Source organism: Poromitra crassiceps (assembly GCF_964638095.1).
Source record: "Poromitra crassiceps genome assembly, chromosome: 16".
NCBI lineage: Eukaryota > Metazoa > Chordata > Actinopteri > Beryciformes > Melamphaidae > Poromitra > Poromitra crassiceps.
The window spans coordinates 32,203,310-32,225,970 of NC_139645.1; the positions used below are offsets into that span (position 1 = coordinate 32,203,310).

Consider the following 22,661-nt stretch of genomic DNA (forward strand, 5'->3'; position numbering starts at 1 on the left):
AGCATTGTGGGTCAGTGTTGAGGTTGAGGCTTACCTTGGAGGATGGTGAAGACACCGAGGATGAGGCTTACCTTGGAGGTTGGTGAAGACCTTGAGGAGGAGTCTTACCTTGGAGAGTTTGGTGAAGATGTTGAGGTAGAGTCTTACCTTGGAGAGGTTGGTAAAGACTTTGAGGTAGTCTTACCTTGGAGAGGTTGGTGAAGACATTGAGGTAGAGTCTTACCATGGAGGTTGGTGAAGACGTTGAGGTAGGGCCTTACCCTGGAGCTGGAGGTTGGTGAAGACGTTGAGGTAGAGAGTCTTACCTTGGAGAGGTTGGTGAAGACGTTGAGGCAGGATTGCGACACAGTGATGTTCATGGTGTCTTTGGAGCAGATGGTGATGGCAGTGCGAGGTTCAGGGAGAACGATGAAGTCGTCTCCAGGAACTGGACTCTTGTCCTGGACCGGGTTGTTCTTCATCTGCAGGACCAAACATATCAGACACTGGGTCAGATCCACACTCAGTTTGGACACAAAGAATGCAGAATAATTCACCCAGATCAAGAGTGAAGACATGGAATGCCTTAATATAGACCTTTATACAGTATAAAGCAGTGTGTTTGTGTCAGTGTGTGTTGTGTCAGCAGTAGGGATGCAACGGTATGAGTTTTTGACGGTATGATAACCTTGGACAAAAATACCACGGTTTCACGGTATCGCGGTATTGCGGACCTTTATGTGTAAAAAATGCCAATGAACAAAATTTATTTTATTTTTAACAGTTTGCTGAATTGTGGACTGAGAAAAAATGTTAATGTAACCTCCAACTGTAATGACAGTTAACTGGCAAGTATGTGTTAATATAGTTTGTTATTATACTATGTTAATATAGTACTGTTCTTACTTATAAATGTAAATGATTTAATCTAATTAATTTGATGTGAAACTAAAACATCATAATAATATCAAATACACGCTTCTCTTTTGTAATGGGTGAACACTGGACACAATTATTGTTTCCTCACACACACACACACACAGCCTCTGTCCCTGTTTCTGTCTCTCTCTCTCTCTCTCTCACTCACACACACAAAGTTTGTGCATAATTTTCCACTGACAGGTTGGAGGAGTCTTTCGTCATTATCTAATGTTACTTCTCTTCAGTGCAATACGTTTTGATAACGACCTGCTGTATAGCGACGTTCGCTCAGTCAACTAACGTTAACGTTAGTTAGTGGAGAAAGATAGCTGGTGTTAACTAGCTAATTAGCCATGTTAGCTGCCTCAGTAGGTAACGTTAGCATAGAGAGAGCATTTATCAGACGTTTGTTAGCTACTCCTCAAACCTGCGGGTGGAAATAGTTTATGTCCAATGCGATGTATGTTGAAGCAAGACAACGTTTTAATGTAGCTTGAATTTGACAAATAACGACGGGTCGTGCTCACGCAGATCACCCCGGCCATCCTAGGCTCAACGCGAGACTCATCAGTCATTCTGATGAGTCTCGCGTTAAGGCTATGGCCATCTGTGATTTTACAATAGCCGAAATATTCCCATACAGCCGACGTCGTCTTTTTAGATGGGGGGAAAGTTCAGGGGGGTCCTTCCTTGCGTTCTCCTGCTTTATCACACACACGGTTGTAAACACAGTCAAGGACAGCTCCTCACTACTGTGCGTCTAGGTAGGCATGCAGCAAGGGGGAGGGGCCGCGTAAGCTGCACTCTGCAAGCAACAGGCACGTTGTTTTGGGGAAACAGCTGATACCGTGGAGAAGGTATGACGGCAAATCTTAGTGGTTTTGATACCGTGACTTTTTCAAACCGGGGTATACCTTCAAACCGGAAACCGCTGCATCCCTAGTCAGCAGTCTCTAACACTGCTGTCTGTCTCCACAGTGTTAGCGCTGTTAGCTTAAACAGACACAGTGTTAGTGCTGCTAGCGGAAACAGAAGCTAACTGCTAACAGTCTCACCTCCAGCATGAGGTTCCACCTGCGTTTCCCGCCATCCACTCTCTCTATCAGCGGCTCCCAGACTGCATGGCTCTCATTAAAGTAGTTTACCTGCAGACACACAGGACATATTATTATATCATTATTTATACATTCAACTTCTGGATTGCTGACAAGACTGTTAGGATCAAGATCAGGGGCGGACTGGGATCATAATTCAGGCCGGGCATTAGTTACCAAGCAGGCCAGGCCGACATGGGCCGATGTGCGCTTGAAAAACTTGGGCTGTTTGAAGCCCAATTTGGCCGGTTTGAAGCCCAATTTGGGTCATTTGAAGCAAGATTTAGTGAATATAACGCTAATGCGATGATACATGTTACCTATTTGTTCACAAATAGAAACATCAACATTGCCTAGATAACTGCAAGTATAATATGAAGAAGTAAAACCAAAAACATGCCTCTGTACAAACGCTTCACAGCAAACTTAATTTCAGGAAGAGTGATCAGATCGGGCATACTGCGTTATTCTCCACAGGCTTAAGAACTACACGTCATAATAACAATAATAATAAACATTGACATATTCTCAGTTTCATTAAACATCTTCCTGTTTAAGCAAGCCCCTAACATTAAAGACATGCTAGTGTGTTCTGCTCAAGCCCCAACCTTTGTTTCTGAAAAATTAGGCCAACAATGGTTTTAGTCTCTATACCCTATAGCCAAGTGTTGAGCAATGCAAAACTCAAGGCTCAAACACAAGAGTCCAGAAATGAATGAGTGACATCACGGTGGCTCTTTTTTTGCAGGCCAGGCCAGGCCAGGCCACCGGGCATCGGCCCGACGTGCCCGAACATGCAGTCCGCGCCTGATCAAGATGAGAACAACATTGTTTATTACAAGGCTTTGTTGAATATCAATCAACAAACTACCGGTACTTTTTTTTCACTTTTGTGTCTTTATCATGCAATCAAACAGAATAGGTTTGAGAGCAACACTGCAATTCTTTTTTTTTTTTCCAAGTAAAAGAAGTGATTAAAATATATTAATGTGATGTATTAAATAATGCAAATCCATCTCATGTTACATGATGACGCATCATGAGTGAGCTAACAATGATTCTCTGCACGGGTATTTCCCTGAGTCAGTAAAATGTGAGTGATCCCCACAGTCACCTCCAGCATCATGTCTGCGTTTAGGTGCAGCAGGGAGGACCAGTTCCTGGCCGAGCCGCTGAAGGAAGACTCAGCCAGCAGCAACGGGACGGTCCTGTGGCCCAGCCCCGAGTCCAGAGTCACCTGGACCACCTGTCAAAGACAACACACACGTTACACAGAGCATACTGAACTACACAGGCCCGAGTCTAAAGTCACCTGGACCACCTGTCAAAGACAACACACATGTTACACAGAGCATACTGAACTACACAGACCTGAGTCCAGAGACACCTGGACCACCTGTCAAAGACAACACACACGTTACACAGAGCATACTGAACTACACAGACCTGAGTCCAGAGACACCTGGACCACCTGTCAAAGACAACACACATGTTACACAGAGCATACTGAACTACACAGGCCTGAGTCCAGAGACACCTGGACCACCTGTCAAAGACAACACACACGTTACACAGAGCATACTGAACTACACAGGCCTGAGTCCACAGTCACCTGGACCACCTGTCAAAGACAACACACACGTTACACAGAGCATACTGAACTACACAGGCCTGAGTCCACAGTCACCTGGACCACCTGTCAAAGACAACACACACGTTACACAGAGCATACTGAACTACACAGGCCTGAGTCTAAAGTCACCTGGACCACCTGTCAAAGACAACACACACGTTACACAGAGCATACTGAACTACACAGGCCTGAGTCTAAAGTCACCTGGACCACCTGTCAAAGACAACACACACGTTACACAGGGCATACTGAACTACACAGACCTGAGTCCAGAGTCACCTGGACCACCTGTCAAAGACAACACACACGTTACACAGAGCATACTGAACTACACAGGCCTGAGTCCACAGTCACCTGGACTCTGTGTTGTAGTACTTGTAGTCCAGGACTCAGACCCAAAGTCCAATTTTCAGGAGTCGTGATTCGACTTGGACTTGAGGCACTGATGACTCAAGCATTCATGCATTTGGACTCGGACGTTGGAGACAAGGACTCGCTGGTCGGACTTGTTAACTGATAAAGACCGTTTTTTGTCAATTAAGCATCGATGGGAGTGAGCGCTGATCGCCTCGTGTCGCGATGTCGCCACCGAGGACTCAAGAGGATATAAACGTGGCACCTTGACGTCGACGGCGAAGCTCTCTCCCTGGTTGCGTGCGTCCGGCTCGGTGAAGCTCTCCGTGGCCTCGGTGGCCTGGTCCACCCCCAGGAACCAGTAGTTACAGGCGTAGATGTTCATGACAGACCACAGGTCTGTGACGCCGGGCCGCGCCTCCTGGCTCTGCTCGCTCTGAGGCTTGGCCGTCATGGCCGCCGTTATCGTCATCACCGTGTTCAAGATGACCGGAGAGATCTGCAGCAGAGGAGTTCACAGGAGTTAACCTCAAAGGTTCTGCCACACAGCAGCTTTCTCTCATCCTGCTCTCTGGGTGAAGGTTGTTCATCTTTCCTAAGGAGTTGATGGTCTCAATCACTAGTTTCAAGTCTTCTTCAATACAGCATGATGTTCATTTAGTAAATTATGGTCCCTAGAAGATAAAACACTTTTGGGCGTGATTGACATGTCACCTGTCCAGTGATCGCGCAGCTCGCCGATCACTTGTCCAAATTCACATCACTTCTGTCTCCAAATAACCAAGATGGCGACGGTGAAAATGCTAACCTCCAGACTTCCAAACACAAGTCTAAAAACCAATAGGTGATGTCACGGTAGCTTTTTATACAGTCTATGTTTAATTTACATGTTACTACAAACTATAACAAACACCAGGAGTTTACCCATATCCAACGTTGTTTTTACTCCTGGCCTTCGTTTGTGTCGACCACGTCATTATCAGTTACCGGTATTTTAAATGACTACCGGCCACTTTTGGAGGAAATACATCTATCCATCTACCTATCTATACATACTATCTATCATACATATAAATAAGATCAATTTCAGCTGAAAGTACCTTGACGAAGACTTCCTCCACTGTCACAAAGCCGGTCAGTGGTTGGTTGGGCTGGCTTTTGGTTTCCAAAGCGACTGAGCAAGGCCTCAACACCTATTGGCAAAGAATGAGATTTCTATCAGTCAAATATACTATTGGATTTGCAAAGTAACAAAACTCTTTGACTGCATAATAAAGTAGAGCAGGAATGACGTATTGTTGTAGGTCAACCCAGAAGTTAGCATTGTGCTGGTTCCCTCATCTGGAAGCCAATGGCATTTTTCTATAGGGATTTTTGGTTAGGTGCCTGAAATAAGATCTGTGGTTAACAGACGTTTATGAAACTGAGACCTTTGTGTTCAACACGATAACCTTCACAAATTATCACCACATTTTTGAAGCGTAAATCTAATTTTCAGAAAACACTTCAAAAATTATAAAGTGGTCTTTGTTTCATAAACTGTTGTTCAGCACAGACGTTATTTCAGTCATTTAACCAAAATCCCCATAGAAAAACACCATTGACTTCCAGACAGGTTTTAGGACTCATTCCTGCGGGACTCCATAAAGACAGAGAAATAACTCCATATGTCTCACGTGGTGATGTCCTTGTGCTCTGTGTGTGTGTGTGTGTGTGTGTGAGTGCGTACGTGTGTGTGTGTCTCACGTGGTGATGACCTTGTGCTCTGTGTGTGCGTGGGTGAGTGCGTGCGTGGGTGTCTCTGTGTGTGTGTGTGTGTGTGTGTGTCTCTGTGTGTGTGTGTGTGTGTGTCTCTGTGTGTGTGCGTACGTGTGTGCTGTGTGGCGTGTGTGCAGGGGCGGACTGCATAATCGGGCACGTCGGGCAAATGCCCGGTGGCCTGGCCTGCAATTTTTTTTTTTTTTGTGTGTGCCCGCAGTCAGGCCACTCACTGAACAGCAGGCCAGGCGCCGCCTACTGGTTTACTAGTGCTTTTATTACTTTATTAAGGGTTAAAGTGGGTGCATCTCATTGTAAAGTTGGACTTGGCCCAAATTGGGCTTCAAACGGCCCAAATCGGGCTTCAAACGACCCTAATTGGGCTTCAAACGGCCCAAATCTGGCTTCAAACGGCCCAAATTGGGCTACAAACGGGCTAAAAAAACATTCGCCGCCGCCCTTCGGACGCCGGCACGCACGTCGGCCCGTATCAGCCTGGCCTGCTTGGTATCTAATGCCCGGCCTGAATTATGATCCCAGTCCGCCCCTGCGTGTGTGTGCTGGTACGTGAGTGTGTGTGTGCGTGCATGTGTGTGGCGTGTGTGTCTCACGGTGGTGATGCCCTTGTGCTCTGGGCTGTGGAGGAAGGGGCAGGCCAGGAGGCGGAGCTCCCTGAGGTTGGCCATCATGCTGTGGGCTCCGCCCTCCTCCGTCAGGCTGACGTCACACTGGAAGGAGGCCACCAGCGAGGGGGCGTCGGCCCGCAGCAGGTCGGCCACAAACACCACCTCCGGGTCGACCACGACCGCCCGCAGCCGCGTCCGCTTCCACTGCTGCTCAGGGGCTGAACATTAAAAATAAAGTGAATTGCGATGCTTCCCCCCCCAAACTGGCATTGATGTCTTACTGGCATTGGAGGCGGAGCCTCCGCAGGGCATTGGGTGTCTTACCGGCGTTGGAGGCGGAACCTCCGCGGGGCTCGGCCAGCTGTTTCAGAGGCAGCCTGTCGCTGTGGGCGGCGGTGGAGGCCGGGGGGGCGGGGCTTTGCGGCAGCGCCTGGATGAAGAAGTCGGCCACGGTCATGAGGAAGTCCACGCTGGCACACAGGTAGAGCTTCTGCAGCACGGCCACCACCTCACGCTCAGGCCCCGCCCCCGCCGCACTCTGACGGTACGTCACGTCGATCATGGCCTCGGCGCTCTCCTCCTCACGCTTCCTGATCATCCTGCACAGACAGATGGTAAATGGTAAATGGCCTGCATTTATATAGCGCTTTTATCCAAAGTGCTTTACACTCAGTAGGTACATTCACCCATTCACACACCGATGGTGGCAGGTTACCACGCAGGGTGCTGGCACACCAACGGGAGCAATGTGGGGTTCAGTGTCTTGCCCAAGGACACGTCAACATGCAGACTGGAGGAGCCGGGAATCGAACCATCGATTAGTGGACGACCCGCTGTACCTCCTGAGCTACAGCCGCCCGACAGATGGGACATCAGAGCGTGTTAATGTGGTCACTTACTAATTGTTATGAAAACCTGGCTCATAAATATTACTGTCTAGGAATTGTTATTATTTGATCATTTGATTTTCGACGTAGCTTACAATTAGCTCCACGTCATCACCTAGTACAACATTATGTTCTTACCCTATGTGATGCATTCAACTTGATTATATGCCTCACTTGATTATGTGTTTGTGAGTTTAACCAATTCAGTTGTCTAGGGCCAAGGTTTGTATCTTTTTACTGGACTCTGTGTTGTTGCAGGTTGTTTGCTGACGTACGTGGACTGCATTAGCTAACTGTGTTAGCCTGTGTGGATATTCTTCTTCGGTGGTGTATTTACTGTGTTCTCTATTCACCTTTCTTTCAATCAAGCAATCAATAATGAAACTCCTACTCCACTAATAGTAAAAATAGTAGTACAAAAAACTTGAGTATAAAATAAGTAAATCAGATATCAAATTAAATAAAAAAGTAATGGGTAACACTAAAGAGTACCTTATTTAAGAGTTAGTTGATGGTTAATAAGTATTAACTAACCTTTAATTAACAGCCTTGGTCATAAGCTTGCTCTAACCTTAACCTCAGTGAGGTCATGCCTCAAACCAACCTCAATACCTTAGTTAACATGAACAGTATAAGTAATAATTACTAGACAGTGTAGACACATTAGTTAACTCTTAATTAAGGCTTAGTTCACATGAACAGCATTAGTAAATGATTACTAGGCACATTAGTTAACTGTTAATTAAGGATTCATTATCGCTACTTAAGCAGAGGTCTCACCTGGAGCTAACGCGGGTCATGGCAGTGCGCAGGTCGTCCAGCGTGCAGCCGCTCAGCACGGTGCTGAGCTCCATGCTGCCGTCGCTCAGCAGCTTCCCAGACGCCTGCAGCTTGTGGAGGGCCAGCTCCCCCAGACGCAGGCTCTGCTGCCGCAGGCCCAGCCCAGGAGACTGCAGGGAGGGCGGGGGAGAGAGCAGGCCCAGCCCAGGAGACTGCAGGGAGGGCAGGGGAGAGAGCAGGCCCAGCCCAGGAGACTGCAGGGAGGGCAGGGGAGAGAGATGGTGAAGGATCAGACATCATGGGACAGATTCATAGACGTATAAAAACATATGGACTGAGTCAGCCATCTGTAGCAAGAATGATCCCTCTGTTCTTACCAGAGCCAGAGACTCACCTGTTTGGGGGCGTGGCTGTACAACACCAGAGCCAGAGACTCAATGTTGAAGTTGAACTTGACAGTTTCCTGAGGCTCCTCCTCCTGATCGCTGATGTCACTCTGCTTCTCCGCGCCGCCTGAGGGCAACATCACAAACTGTTTACAGCCAGATCTTCTCGCGCGCGCGCACACGTGTGTGTACCTGTGTGTACCTGTGTGTGTGTGTGTGTGTGTGTGTGTGTGTACCTGTGTGTGTGTGTGTGTGTGTACCTGTGTGTGTATATGTTGTGATGTGTAGGCTCTCTGCCTGTGTGGATGCAGCAGGGGCTGGGCTCTCAGCCTCTCCCAGGTTCTCCATCAGGATCCTCAGCAGAACCTTCAGGTCGTCCTGACTCAGCGCCGCCTGGAGGCGCAGGAAGCACAGGACAGAGGTACAGCTTTTAGCCTGCTTTCTCCCCACGACTTTCACTTTGAATCCAGAGGTTTAATCATGCTTCAGTCCATAGTTTTCCTCTTCAGGTCAAAATGTACGGAAGCCATGAGAGGCAATTGAGAACAAAAATCTAGGAATCCATTTTCCAAGTCGGATCTGACTAATGTAGTTTTCGCTCCTGTAAAAGTTTAGCCAGCATTAAGTTCAATTTTCTTTTCTTTTTTCATCTGTGAAGTAGGGGGGAAATGGCATAACTTGCTAACACAATGTATGTACTTTGGAAGAAGAAATTGATGCTTTCAGTCCTATGTAGAACATGGTCTAGTGGCGCACTCTTGTGGTCGAGAGGTATTACAGCAACATGCATTTAGAAACATGCGCCTGACAAAAAAAAGGCAAATATCCCCCCGCTTGTTTCATATATTATTTTATTTTATTATTATTTGAAGGAAGTTAGATTTTTTTTCTTTTCTTAATTGCCTGCCAGGGCTTCCATAAAAAAAACTTTGAATCCTCCACTAGAGCTACAGGCTGTCAACAGACATACCAACTGATCGAGCTAAACTAACTAAACACCGTCAGAGTCAAGCTGTCACCGGACAGGAGGGTACAGATCGTATCTTCAACGGCTGCAATGTGGACCGTGTGCAAAAACAAGAGCACAGGAGTTAGTGACAGGCTGTAATTATGCAAACACCCAGAAGGTCCCTTCAGTGAGTGTAGAAATATATACATATTAATTCCAGGGCCGTGTGTGTGTGTGTTTGTGTTTGTGCGCGCGCGCGTGTGTGTGTGTGTGTGTGTGTGTGTGTGTGCGCGTGTGTGTTGTGTGTGTGTGTGTGTGCGCGCGTGTGTCCTCCGCATATCTCCCCATTTATCACGGGCTTTAAGGTTTAGCACAAACTGTAAAAATCTAACTCACCACTGTGTTCTCTACCAGAAAGTGGGCTGGTCATCCCTGACTCTACGTAGGCTGAGTCACTGGTATCTTTTTATTTATAAGGCGATATTAAAACAACTCCCAAATTATTTGTGTACATACATAGTCCAGCAGAGCAACAACAATTACTCTTTACGCTCACAAAACCTTTTTTTATTGAATGTAAAAAGGGCTCGTACAGAGTATGGTAAAAAGGCGTTTCAGTTCTCAGCACCGATGGCATGGAATGAGCTCCAGAAGGACCTGAAATTGCAGGAGCTGGTCTCATTAAATGTTTTTAAAACGATGGTTAAAGGTAGGGAGGACGGTGAAAATTGCAACTGTTTTTTTTCCTCATAGTTGAACTTGCTTTTATGAATGACTGAATGTATGTGTACCATGTAGTTTAGTAATGTTATGAGATGTTTGTTGTGGCGTCTGCAACTTGTATAATTGTATGCTGCTTTTCTTGGCCAGGTCCCTCTTGAAAAAGAGGTTCTTAATCTCAACGAGGCTAACCTGGATAAATAAAGGTTAAATAAAAAATAAAAAAAATCTCTGCAATCATTCGTCCGATCGACTTCAAAACTTGGCGGGTGCGCTGCTGGGGACCCGATGGGGTGCAGTCCGGAAATTTGTGTAATTCGGGCACGCACATAGTCATAGGTAGTGGCTATCAGCCAAATTGTTCTCTTAAACATCGCTATCGGCGCAGAATTTTGCAATCGGTGCGTCCCTAAATTGAAATGTTATGTATTAACATTAACCATAACAACAAGTTAGATAAAGCAATATTTTAGTGGGTTTGTGGAATGTATTGTGCAAGTCTAAATGTCCCAACGTGTTGTTTAAACGCTCTGAGCAATAACATCGTCTCGGTAGCGTCCATGCTGCTTCCACATTATGACTTAACAGCTCATGAACCCACTTAAGTCAGAAGACTGACTTCCCAACTCTGGAAATGGGACCATCAGAATCCAGCATTAAACCCTGTCTGTAAAGCAGATGTCCCTCACAGGACAATAACGATGTGAAGTGAAGAAGGTTCCTCAGCCGGCTGTAGACCCGCTCGTACCTTCATGGGCTTCAGGTCTCCGTCGATCTCCACGACTGCCATCTTGTGGTACCAGGAGGCGGCCAGGTTCCTCTTGATGCTCAGCGTGAGGTTGAGTGGCTCCAGCAGCTCTGAGCTGGGCCCGCCTGACGCCACAGGGTCCATGCAGATCCTGCAGAACCACAAACCAACAAACCAGTGAGACAGTCTCATGCTGAATCCAGAAGCTAGGGCTGGGCAATAGATGGATAGTATATGGATATGGTGATATCAGACTAGATATGGTGTTCGATTTTGGAGGTGTAGCTTCGAGAGACAGTGTCTAGTTTCCTGGCTGGGCGGGGTCCTTCGGGCCAACACTGTGTTTAACACGGAAAAATACCTCCACACTGTTCTTTGGTGAAATGTCCCTTTAATGAAAAATGCAATTTTTTCCACCGTAGTTTTTATAGAACCCAGAGCTCATCCCTGCAGAGCGACAGACCTGGATAGTTTGAGCTGCGTCAGCTGGAGGTCCATGTTGTCGATGACAGCGGGCAGCGGGCAGCCATCCACGGGCAGCAGAGAGAAGCTATTCCCCAGGGTGATCAGACCCAGGTCCACCTCCAGCGCCTGGTGGGAGACGGAGGACTGGGGGATGAGGATGAGGGGGGCCTTCAGCCTGATGTCCATGGACAGACGGAAGCTCTTCTGGGCAAAGTCTCTGACGCTGGACGCTGCCTTCTCCGCCGCCTGGGCCGTCGCTGCACTCAGAGCCTCCTTCGCCGTCTGGAAGTTGTTGGTGAAGTTCTGAACGACAGGGCGCAAAAATAACAATGAGTTTATTTACAATAAACTACTACACCATATTGTGCGGTGGCCTGCAAAAACACTTATAAACTCTTCCCTATACAGTATATCACTTTTGGAATTACTGCTATAGCTCTCTCAGATCAAAGGTTATGAGTATTTTAATCTGTTATGTGTCTAAAAGTAAAACGTGGGAAAAATGGGTTTCAACATTCCACAACAATTGTCTACAGTGGCATCCCACCAAAACCATAAAAATACTTTCCCTTTTGTTTTATGAAAATACTTATTCACCGTGAGGTTCTATGGAAATGAAAGTAATCAAATCACTCAAAATCTCAAAATACCTGCATAGCGCCAGATGCCTAGTATATATATTTCCTCTAATATTAGCCGGTAGTCAATTAAAAGCTGGGTCTCCGATAATGGCCGGGTCATATAACACATAAAGACCAGCCCCAAATACAGGCAACAAACACAGGAAAAAACAACAATTGATCCAGGTAAACTCCTAGTGCCTGTTATAGAATGTACTGTAACTGTAGTTTGTAGTAACGTACAAGTGCCAAAAGATGGCAGCAGCTACATTTGAATTACCATGGGGCCCATGCTGTCTCTGGAGCATGCCGTTGACAATTACCGTAATTATCAGTAATGCATTGCAGTAACAAAACAAACCAAACCAACAAAAAAATGAACCCCAAAAGAAACCGATCAGAAAACAAGGAGGCTTGGTACTAAATATGAGAAAATACTTAGAATTAGAAATAAAGGCCTAAAAAAAAAAAAAAAAAATAGGCCTCATCTAAGCTAGTTTCTACTTCTTTTCAAACTTTTACTCCTTCATGCACCTTGGTTGAAAGTTAAATAACAACATCTTTGTATTCCCAAGTGTCACCGAGTGAATTGGAGTCCTCGTGAGAATTTCTGAGTCTTACATATACGGCATTTAAAACGGAAGGTGAAGGTTTTTGTTAAGAGAACAAAACATGACTTCTTCATATCTGTTTGATTTAATTTGCAAAGTTTCGACTGTAATGCTTCTCTGTCTCTATCCTCACATTGTTAGAGACACTGGACAGGTGTGATGTGGTGCGAGGCTCACCAGCAGAGACATGAAGAACTTGTGCAGGTAAACCAGCTGGATGCAGCCCACGTTCAGCTTCACCCGCCCGTCCGTCTTGCTCATGTCGGCATACCCGGCGCCCTCTGTGGCGCTGGGAGTCAAACTCATGGAGAAGCTGAACACCTCGTCGCCCACGATGGAGATGGCCTGCCAGACGCAAAGATGATGAACTGAGTCAAGAGGAAAGTGCTGAGTGAAGAGTATCAGACTGAGGAGGATTTTCAGAGCAGCCAAAGTGATGAATCTGTTACACCAGTGATTCCCAGAGTGTGGGCCGTGGAGGTACTGCAGGTGGGCCGTGGAGGTACTGCAGGTGGGCCGTGGAGGTACTGCAGGTGGGCCGTGGAGGTAGTGCAGGTGGTCCACGGGGGGGCATACCTGCCAACACTCATGATTTTTTTCCCTTTCTCCCTTTGACAGATAAGGTAGCATTTTTCACAGCCTACTGTTGGCAGCTATGGGTCATATAGGCCTACATACAATTTGTATATACAGATTTTTACATTTACAATTTTCAATTTTGTAATTACGTTTGGAATACCATGAAATATTCATGATGAAATATTTGCTTTAGAAAAGTAATCAGAACTAAGAAAACAAAGTTGTTTTATAGCTGTTATAAAAATATAGAGTAATACAGCAGACTTGTGTGTAGTTGTGTGAGTTGTGATAAGGGTTGGAAGATTTTCAGATTTCAAAGTGGGCCGCGGCATTCTGAAGTTTGTCAATGGCTGCGTTAAGACGTTGTCCCTGTAGCTCAGCTCAGATAGCAGCAGTGACAGTGACAGTGAAAGTCACAGTAACAGTGACAGTGGAGCGGCGGCGCCTTGCCTTCTTGTGGACGCTCTTTGGATCGACGTTGATGACGATGAAATCTCGGAGGCGGGCGGAGAGCTGAGTCTGAGGACCTTGCATCAGCAGAGAGCCGTTCATACCTGAGGAACAAACAGGGCAAAACACAGACATCAATACAAAGAGGATACTCACCTATGACTTCTGACTAACTACTAACTACTTCCAACTACTGTTTACAAATAAAACTAGTTCTTTTATGACTTTCAGCAGGAGACTTCAGTCTTCGGTGGATAAAAAGATCCCTTTAAAAGACAATATCTTCTATATTGTAAAGATATTGAATGAGGAACTTTGTGGAATAATGTTTTTTTGGACACAGCATTTTGGAGGAAAACTCTTCATACAGTACATCACCCAGCCTTTCCATATACAGATGTTAGTCCAATTTACTTGTGTAGAACTGCAGCAGCAGCAGTAAAAGTGGGGGCTTTGTCTCCCCCCCCCTCCCCCCATATTTTATTTTAATATTTTCATAATGTGAAAAACAAAAGGCTCAGACACAGAAAGAAAAACAAAACAAACAAAAACAAACATATCATCCACATTCCAACAGCTACCAGCCGCGTAGCGTAAAGTGCTTGCAAGAGATGTGCGTGGGATCCCACGCAAAGGGTCCACGAGAAGTCAGCTGGGTGAGTTACGTATCGCTTTTAACCTCGTCCAAGTAGGCCAGAAACACATCCCAGATAATTGAGTGGTTGATTTGTTATGGTGGTCAGGTGGCTCTGTACCTTGATAGTGATATAGTGATTTGTTATGGTGGTCTGGTGGCTCTGTACCTTGATAGTGATATAGTGATGTGTTATGGTCGTCAGGTGGCTCTGTACCTTGATAGTGATATAGTGATTTGTTATGGTCGTCAGGTGGCTCTGTACCTTGATAGTGATATAGTGATTTGTTATGGTCGTCTGGTGGCTCTGTACCTTGATAGTGATATAGTGATTTGTTATGGTGGTCAGGTGGCTCTGTACCTTGATAGTGATATAGTGATTTGTTATGGTGGTCTGGTGGCTCTGTACCTTGATAGTGATATAGTGATTTGTTATGGTGGTCAGGTGGCTCTGTACCTTGATAGTGATATAGTGATTTGTTATGGTGGTCTGGTGGCTCTGTACCTTGATAGTGATATAGTGATTTGTTATGGTGGTCAGGTGGCTCTGTACCTTGATAGTGATATAGTGATTTGTTATGGTGGTCAGGTGGCTCTGTACCTTGATAGTGATATAGTGATTTGTTATGGTCGTCTGGTGGCTCTGTACCTTGATAGTGATATAGTGATTTGTTATGGTCGTCTGGTGGCTCTGTACCTTGATAGTGATATAGTGATTTGTTATGGTCGTCTGGTGGCTCTGTACCTTGATAGTGATATAGTGATTTGTTATGGTCGTCAGGTGGCTCTGTACCTTGATAGTGATATAGTGATTTGTTATGGTCGTCTGGTGGCTCTGTACCTTGATAGTGATATAGTGATTTGTTATGGTCGTCAGGTGGCTCTGTACCTTGATAGTGATATAGTGATTTGTTATGGTCGTCTGGTGGCTCTGTACCTTGATAGTGATATAGTGATTTGTTATGGTGGTCTGGTGACTCTGTACCTTGATAGTGATATAGTGATTTGTTATGGTCGTCTGGTGGCTCTGTACCTTGATAGTGATATAGTGATTTGTTATGGTGGTCTGGTGACTCTGTACCTTGATAGTGATATAGTGATTTGTTATGGTCGTCAGGTGGCTCTGTACCTTGATAGTGATATAGTGATTTGTTATGGTGGTCAGGTGGCTCTGTACCTTGATAGTGATATAGTGATTTGTTATGGTGGTCTGGTGGCTCTGTACCTTGATAGTGATATAGTGATTTGTTATGGTGGTCAGGTGGCTCTGTACCTTGATAGTGATATAGTGATTTGTTATGGTGGTCTGGTGGCTCTGTACCTTGATAGTGATATAGTGATTTGTTATGGTGGTCAGGTGGCTCTGTACCTTGATAGTGATATAGTGATTTGTTATGGTCGTCAGGTGGCTCTGTACCTTGATAGTGATATAGTGATTTGTTATGGTCGTCAGGTGGCTCTGTACCTTGATAGTGATATAGTGATTTGTTATGGTGGTCAGGTGGCTCTGTACCTTGATAGTGATATAGTGATTTGTTATGGTGGTCTGGTGGCTCTGTACCTTGATAGTGATATAGTGATTTGTTATGGTGGTCAGGTGGCTCTGTACCTTGATAGTGATATAGTGATTTGTTATGGTGGTCTGGTGGCTCTGTACCTTGGATCTTGATGTCGGCCATGTTGCAGCTCTGGTCGCACACCAGGACGTTGAAGGCTCCCAGCGTCACCATCACCTTCAGGTCGATGACATCACTGTCAGAGGGCGAGGCCACAGCGGCTGGCAGGGAGACGGAGAGAGAGCGGACATGTTGGATTTTAGTTGATGAGTTTTGAGCTGTGGCTTTAGTCTGTCCCTGGGAAAAGCTTGGAAACTATTTTAGTGAACACGTGGTGCGGGTACTTTTTATAATAATGATGATGTTATTGTATTTTATGCAGGGTTGGGAGAGTTACTTTAAAAATTGAATCCAATACAATTACTAGTTACCCGTTAAAAATGAATTCCCTGCATTTGAGTCCGGGGGCATGCTCCTCAGGAGGACATTATAAAAAAAAAAACACAGCTCTGTAATCCTCATTTCAGACCTTATGTGTTGGTTACAGCAGGTGTTCAGTTAATCTATCTAGTGTCATCTGTTTCTCATTATTAATAATTAATAAACAACACAATAACATATTATGTGGTTTCTAGTCATTTATTTTTTGGGTGCACTGGTCTTTTTTTTTTTTTTTTTTTTTTTTTTTAAACACATTCACTGCCAGCCGTTTTTTGTTTTACTGTAGGTAGCTTCTGCCAAGGTTTTTTTTTGAGGATTCTGGCTCATCTTTCAACAGCCCAGGATTATTTTCTGCTAAGATTTTGTGAACACAAAATATCTCAAAAGAACTAATAGAATGTGTGCTTTCTCTGTCTAAAAGAGTTAGTTTGTAGAGTTAGTAGTTATGTAGGCATTAGCACTTGAATACAGCATGGTTTCAGCGTCTGAAAATTTAAGCTGAGAAAAATGCCTTTTTGTGAAATTCGATAGAACAGTCACTTTAAAGCAGCTACGAGCAACTTTTTGATGGTTTTTTATTGTTATTAAACAGTATAATTATAATATTGATGCATCACATATTACCTATAATAGTATCTGAGACCAAAACCGTGTGAATTGGAGTTTGCTCTCTTGGTGCTTATAGAGTCTCTGTCTGCTTCATCAATGTTACACCCGGACCGTCTACAACCGGAAGTGAAACGAAACGGTTTACGGCAGCTCCCTGCTTCCGCCGGCTCTGCCTAGCAACGCACCATAAACAAGCGAACGCCAGCTAGCTACAACCAGGGGCTAGCTACTCTCGCGAACACCTCTCGTTGTTATATTCTAACAGTTTGTTTGGAAGTTATTTTGTGGTTATGGCCGAACTGCGAGATCATGATTACGTCGCCAGTGCAAATTACGTGGCCGGTGCAAAGAAAAAAAGGAAGATTATTCCCCGTACCGACCAACAAAGAGAACGCAAGAAGACTCATGATAAAGCACGCGATAAAACACGCATCAACATAGGTCGCGCATTCAGCAGATGGAGAGACTTTCGGGATATGAAGGGTTTCAAAACAGACGGTGAAGTGGCTGTTTTCCTCCTAGACAGGTATGTGATATGTATATTTTATTTCTGAAATACTGTAGAGGACGTATTTACGTTGTATGCTACCATGCGTCGGCTAACTGGAGCTCATTGTTGTTACTGTATTTCAGCTATCGACCAATGCAATCAACACCAAGCTCTAAACGGTTACCCTCTGCTCCAGCTTCCTCTGTCCCCGTTTTGTTATCCAGCATTGGATCAGGCTCTGACCGAGATAGGTATGCTTTTTATTGTAATCTTTAGTATTGTATTGTATTATTACTGTGAGCAGTGTAGGCTATCCCTGCCTCTTTCTCTCTCTCTCTCTCTCTCTCTCTCACACACACACACACACACACACACACACACACACACACACACACACACACACACACACACACACACACACACACATATATGAATTAGGTAGTTTCATGTTTTTTGTGTGTGTATCTTCTTCCATGGAAGTATGAATGGTGGGCCACTCTTTTGTTAGCTTTTGCAAATCTTAGATTGTGAATTTTTCTCCACAATAGGGATGGAGATTTTCATATCCCTGGGGTCCAGCAAATTCCAGAAGAACAAGAGCCAGATGTAATCAACGTTTTAGAAGAAAGGTATGCTTCTGAACTGTGTCAATTAGGCTGGACGAACCGATTTGTTCAACTTCAGCCAGTCAGTTCTGAATGTGCTATTTTTTCAGCATGAGGTCCATAAACCTAGATGAGGATCCACAGGACTTTGATGAGCAACAGGCCAACGATCTGATGAACAGCACGTAAGTGCCCATGCTCATATCGGAACCGATTTTCTTGTTATATCAGCTTCCTCATATAGCATTATATTGTTGTTCAATGTTTTTCCATTTAGACTTGATTGGGAAGACGACACCTTCCCTGGGCTGTCCAGACAGGAAGGCGGAGTTGATGATGATGATGAAGAAGATGATGAAGACTATGTCCCACCAATGTACATAAGGTAAGGGACAAGTAAAAAGCTGCAGCCATGTATAGTAAGGTGTATGTTCTGAAAAAATGGTTTCCTATTGCCATTATTTGGATGCTGTGGTCCATTGTGTTCTCTAGATTCTACCAATTTTCCGTGTTGCATTGTGATCCATGTTAGGAAAGCATATTTCACTAGTGTTCAATTCAGAAATGTTGCATTTTGTGTATTAGATTCTGTGGGCAATATTGCTTTCCAAGTGAAGTAATGTCCACTTTGTGTTTCACACAGACCAGGTGGGGCACTGCCAAATCCTCCTGATCTAGCCGCACTACCCATTGCTGGTGTGGATGAGACTGTGCATGGTGTACTCCAATCAGAGCAGCTAGATGAAGACACTTCAGAGTTGTCCGACCCTGCAACGGTGCTAAGCGAAGCTGACCTCATCGGAAAACGTGCATGCATCGCCTATGAAGAAAATCTGCGACAACTAGCAACATTTCTCCAGCTTCCAATCCAGAGCTGCAAGAAATGCAGCTCTTGTCCGTTTGAGATCAAAACAAAAAAAAGGGGAACTGCAATCATCATAAGATGGGTAAGATTGCCGTTTACAACAGATAAAGCTGGAACAGTCCACACCCCAAAACAAGGAATAGTTCTGAAAGCATGACATCTTCTAATTATTGATGAACAAAGCCATGCGCCTTGGCTATTATTACATGAAGGAATTATGTTGTTTTGTTTTTGCTTTATACTCGACAGTTTTGCTCCAATGGCCACATTGTCTGGAAGTGGAACTCCCAGCCTCTGCTGAAGTATGGGATGCAGTCTGGAGACTTCATGTTGTCAACGAACATTGTTCTCTCTGGCAACAACTACACCAAGATTGCACTGCTCTTCAAATTTATGGAGATGGGTATGGTGGTGGACTCGACATTCTACAAGATACAAGACGCATACTGCATCTGTGCGATCAAGGATTTCTGGAAGCAGAAGCGGGCAGCAGTCATTGCACAGCTGAAGGACAATGATCGTGTCGTCGTGCTTGGTTAGTTTAGTATCCAGTTTCATAATGCAATATTTTTTTTATTTAGTGTTGAGGTATTCTCCTCTCTACACTAACCAAATTCTTGTTAGTGTAATATGGTGTCACTTTTCTTAGTAAACATGTGATTACTAATTTTCTCAAAATCACAGGTGATGGCAGGATGGACTCACCAGGTAAATATCGGCTTTTTCAATGTTTACTCTCCAATGCAAACCTCCCTCCCTACTACATTACTGCAAGCCCCCACTAATGTTTTTTGTGATTGTTTGAAGGGCACTGTGCACAATACTGCACATACACCACTATAGAACAGGAGTCCAGAGACATCGTCCACATTGTCACCATCGACAAGAGAGAGACAAACAGAAACTCAGTGGTGATGGAGAAGGAAGGCTTCATCAGGACTATGGATGCCCTGCTGCAGGAAATCGCAGTGAAAGAAGTGGTGACAGATGCACACCCGCAGATCACATTACTACTAGGTAAGTACTGTACATGCCCAGAACAACCGCTATCTGTGATATCTACTCTTTTACATCAAGCAAACACCTTGTTTTTTTCTCTTACAGATCCAACGCGTGGGAAATACAAAGAGTGGGGGCTTCAACACTCTCTGGACATTTGGCATGCATCAAAAAACCTGCGCAAGAAATTGCATGCTGTATGTTTTGAATTCTTACTTTTCAAATGATAATCAACAAACAAATAGTGAATCTGGCTACTATAAATCTGTTACCAAAAAGACAGCATTTACAATCTGCTTTTACTGTCTCACTTAGACTGGTGCTATCAAACAAAACTCTGCAATCCTTCCGTGGATCAAACACATCGTCAACCACTTCTGGTACTGCTGTAAACACGCTGGGGCAGTGGAGAGATTAAAAGTATGAATTTGTGATACTCACCCATGGCTAATGCAATTATTATGGATTTATTAGTTAGTGTACAGTTTACTAGTTCGTTCTCATCTCGCAAATTGTTGTCTGTGTTGGAATGTAATATGTGATCTCTTCCCCTTAGATGATGTGGCAAGGTGTTCTGATGCACGTTAGGAACAAGCACCAGTGGTCTCATTGGAGCTGTGACCATGATCCACTCGATGAGGGAAGCAGAGATAAGCCATGGATGGTGCAAGGTACAATGACAGGTTACATGCTGACGTTTTGATATCTACAGTATGTCTGGGAGTCTGTGTTATACTCCCGCTAGCTCCTGTCTCATGACACCTTGTGACCTCTGACCTTATGGTGTCATCACTAATTTCTTAGTATTAGCCCCACTATGGCAGGTTCTCGCATTAGAAACCTAATCCAATCATGCCTTACAGACCTGACAGACACACTCTCTCTCTCGGAGAGATGACGACATGACTTACCTCACTGTGTGGCCAACTACGTTTTGTTTATGGTTTTTACACAGGTTCTCCTGCACACCTGGCTCTGAGTGAGGTCGTCATGGACAAACGCAGACTGAAGAACATCAAGAAGTTCATCAACCAGCGGGATTTAAAAAATTGAAGTAAACTAACTTTCATTTATATATTTTATCCTTAGCTGTTATGTGAAAGACTGATGCTATGTCTGTCTATCCACAGCACAACATCAGACCTTGAAGCGTTTCAAAACCACATACTCATGTATGCTGGAAAACGCTTCGCATTCAGACCACCACAGTATGAGGCGCGCACTCTTCTGGCGGCAATCGATTACAACCACCACAACCACCGGCCTGCTGCACGGGACTCTGAGGGCAACTTGATGTGAGTCAAATTATGAATGCTGATAATTTTTTCACCCCAACGATACAATAAACAGCTAGTGTAATTGAACAGTAACAGATCACATCTTCTCTAATGTGAAATGGGAGGGAGCGGCAGATTCCTGGCCCACCAACACAAGGCTCGCAGGTTCCACAAAGTGTTTTTCCCGGCGTGGTTGGGCATCTATAGACATGATTGGCTGTGTCTGCAGGTGGCGAAGCCGGATTGAGGCTGTGTCATGGTCGCTGCACTATCGCTTCATCTGGTCGGTCGGGGCGCCTGGTCAGGGCGGAAGGGAACCGGTGGGAATAGCGTGATCCTCCCACGTGCTACGTCCTGCCGGTGAAGCTCCGCGCTGACAGGGGTGGTGCTAGGCATGGTTCCAGTCTACGGCTCTCTCCAGATAGGCAGAGGGTGGAGCAGCGGCCGGGGAGGCAAGGGGGGGAGGATTTGGCAAAGTACAATTGGGGAGAAAATGTCGGGGAAGAAAAATAACAAAACGAATAACAGTAATAATAATAAATTGACATGGGGGGTAAATAAAATAATCACTTATCTACATAATAATGAAATTAAATATTCCATACTGTCACAGCCACAAACGATACTACAATAAGAAGACCAAAACATGGAGCGTCTACACAGTGAAGATTGCCAAAGACTACAACTACATCCGTGACCTGCAGAAAGCCGTCCTGGGGGTACGGTTGCAAGCAAAAGGGGGACTCCCAAGAAGAAGAACGCTTAGGGAGACTGATCCAAGGAGACTTGGCCTGCTTGCTGAGATTCCACCACCACCAACTGCTGAGTTGGTGAAAGCTCACTTCCAACGAGGAGAGGTATGTACACACAAACTCACATTATACTGCATAGTGGTAATCTGGTTTTGAGGTCTATATTTCCTAATAACTGTGCATCAAATTGCTGGAAATTACTAAACCAAGGGAGCTCAAGCTTTTTTAATCCAATGTCCACTTCTGATTGTTGGAACATTTCCAAGAACCACCTTCATAAATAACTAATAGGCTATCATCCTTACTGTGTATTGATGACAGAGGTTATCTGCGTCCAGGGGAGTATTGGAGGGTAAAGTGTTAGACAGTTTAGCCACCTTTTTGAAATGAGGCTGAGATTTTACCTGCCTATTTGAAAAGCCACTGTATATAAACTCATCTAGGATAGTGTACCCACCTCAGTATTTTCAAAAACACCCCTGTCTGAGGAACATTCCAACATGGCCCAGTGGTGGAGAAACACTGGAATAAAGAACACTATTTTTACATCTGTGCTTCATCACATGAATAGTACCCCACTTCTAAATTATATTTTCCCTAATAACAATAGAGTATTTGGCCATCAACGAGCCCTGAAATGTTTCCAGTATGCAGAGTACTTAGCATCAGCGCTTCTCAACATTTCTCATATCAAAGATCCAAAAACTGACACACATATAAGATCCACTGAACCCCCCATTGGATAAAATGTTCTTTGAGGGTCCCCTGTCTGACATTTTATTTTATTGTAGATGGTCTACTACATCAAGTGTAGGACACGCAGGACCAGAATTGAGTTATAGTGAAATAAAACTATTCCCCTTTTTCCTGGGG

At 44.8% G+C, this 22,661-nt stretch overlaps 1 protein-coding gene across 1 annotated transcript in view; it reads right to left on the reverse strand.

Annotated features, from left to right (window-relative positions):
* Positions 1 to 22,661, reverse strand: part of LOC310791593 (intermembrane lipid transfer protein VPS13C-like) — a gene marked incomplete at its 5' end in the record, with an annotated part of 96,708 nt that overhangs the window by 51,726 nt on the left and 22,321 nt on the right. The window contains 15 exons of the mRNA XM_083653260.1: positions 306 to 461; positions 1,956 to 2,045; positions 3,109 to 3,240; positions 4,247 to 4,480; positions 5,082 to 5,174; positions 6,351 to 6,583; positions 6,708 to 6,964; positions 8,033 to 8,202; positions 8,427 to 8,545; positions 8,679 to 8,811; positions 10,836 to 10,986; positions 11,299 to 11,603; positions 12,709 to 12,876; positions 13,561 to 13,664; positions 15,852 to 15,971. Of these exons, the coding sequence (XP_083509386.1) occupies positions 306 to 461; positions 1,956 to 2,045; positions 3,109 to 3,240; positions 4,247 to 4,480; positions 5,082 to 5,174; positions 6,351 to 6,583; positions 6,708 to 6,964; positions 8,033 to 8,202; positions 8,427 to 8,545; positions 8,679 to 8,811; positions 10,836 to 10,986; positions 11,299 to 11,603; positions 12,709 to 12,876; positions 13,561 to 13,664; positions 15,852 to 15,971 (2,465 nt within the window). The remainder of the gene's footprint in view (positions 1 to 305; positions 462 to 1,955; positions 2,046 to 3,108; positions 3,241 to 4,246; positions 4,481 to 5,081; positions 5,175 to 6,350; positions 6,584 to 6,707; positions 6,965 to 8,032; positions 8,203 to 8,426; positions 8,546 to 8,678; positions 8,812 to 10,835; positions 10,987 to 11,298; positions 11,604 to 12,708; positions 12,877 to 13,560; positions 13,665 to 15,851; positions 15,972 to 22,661) is intronic.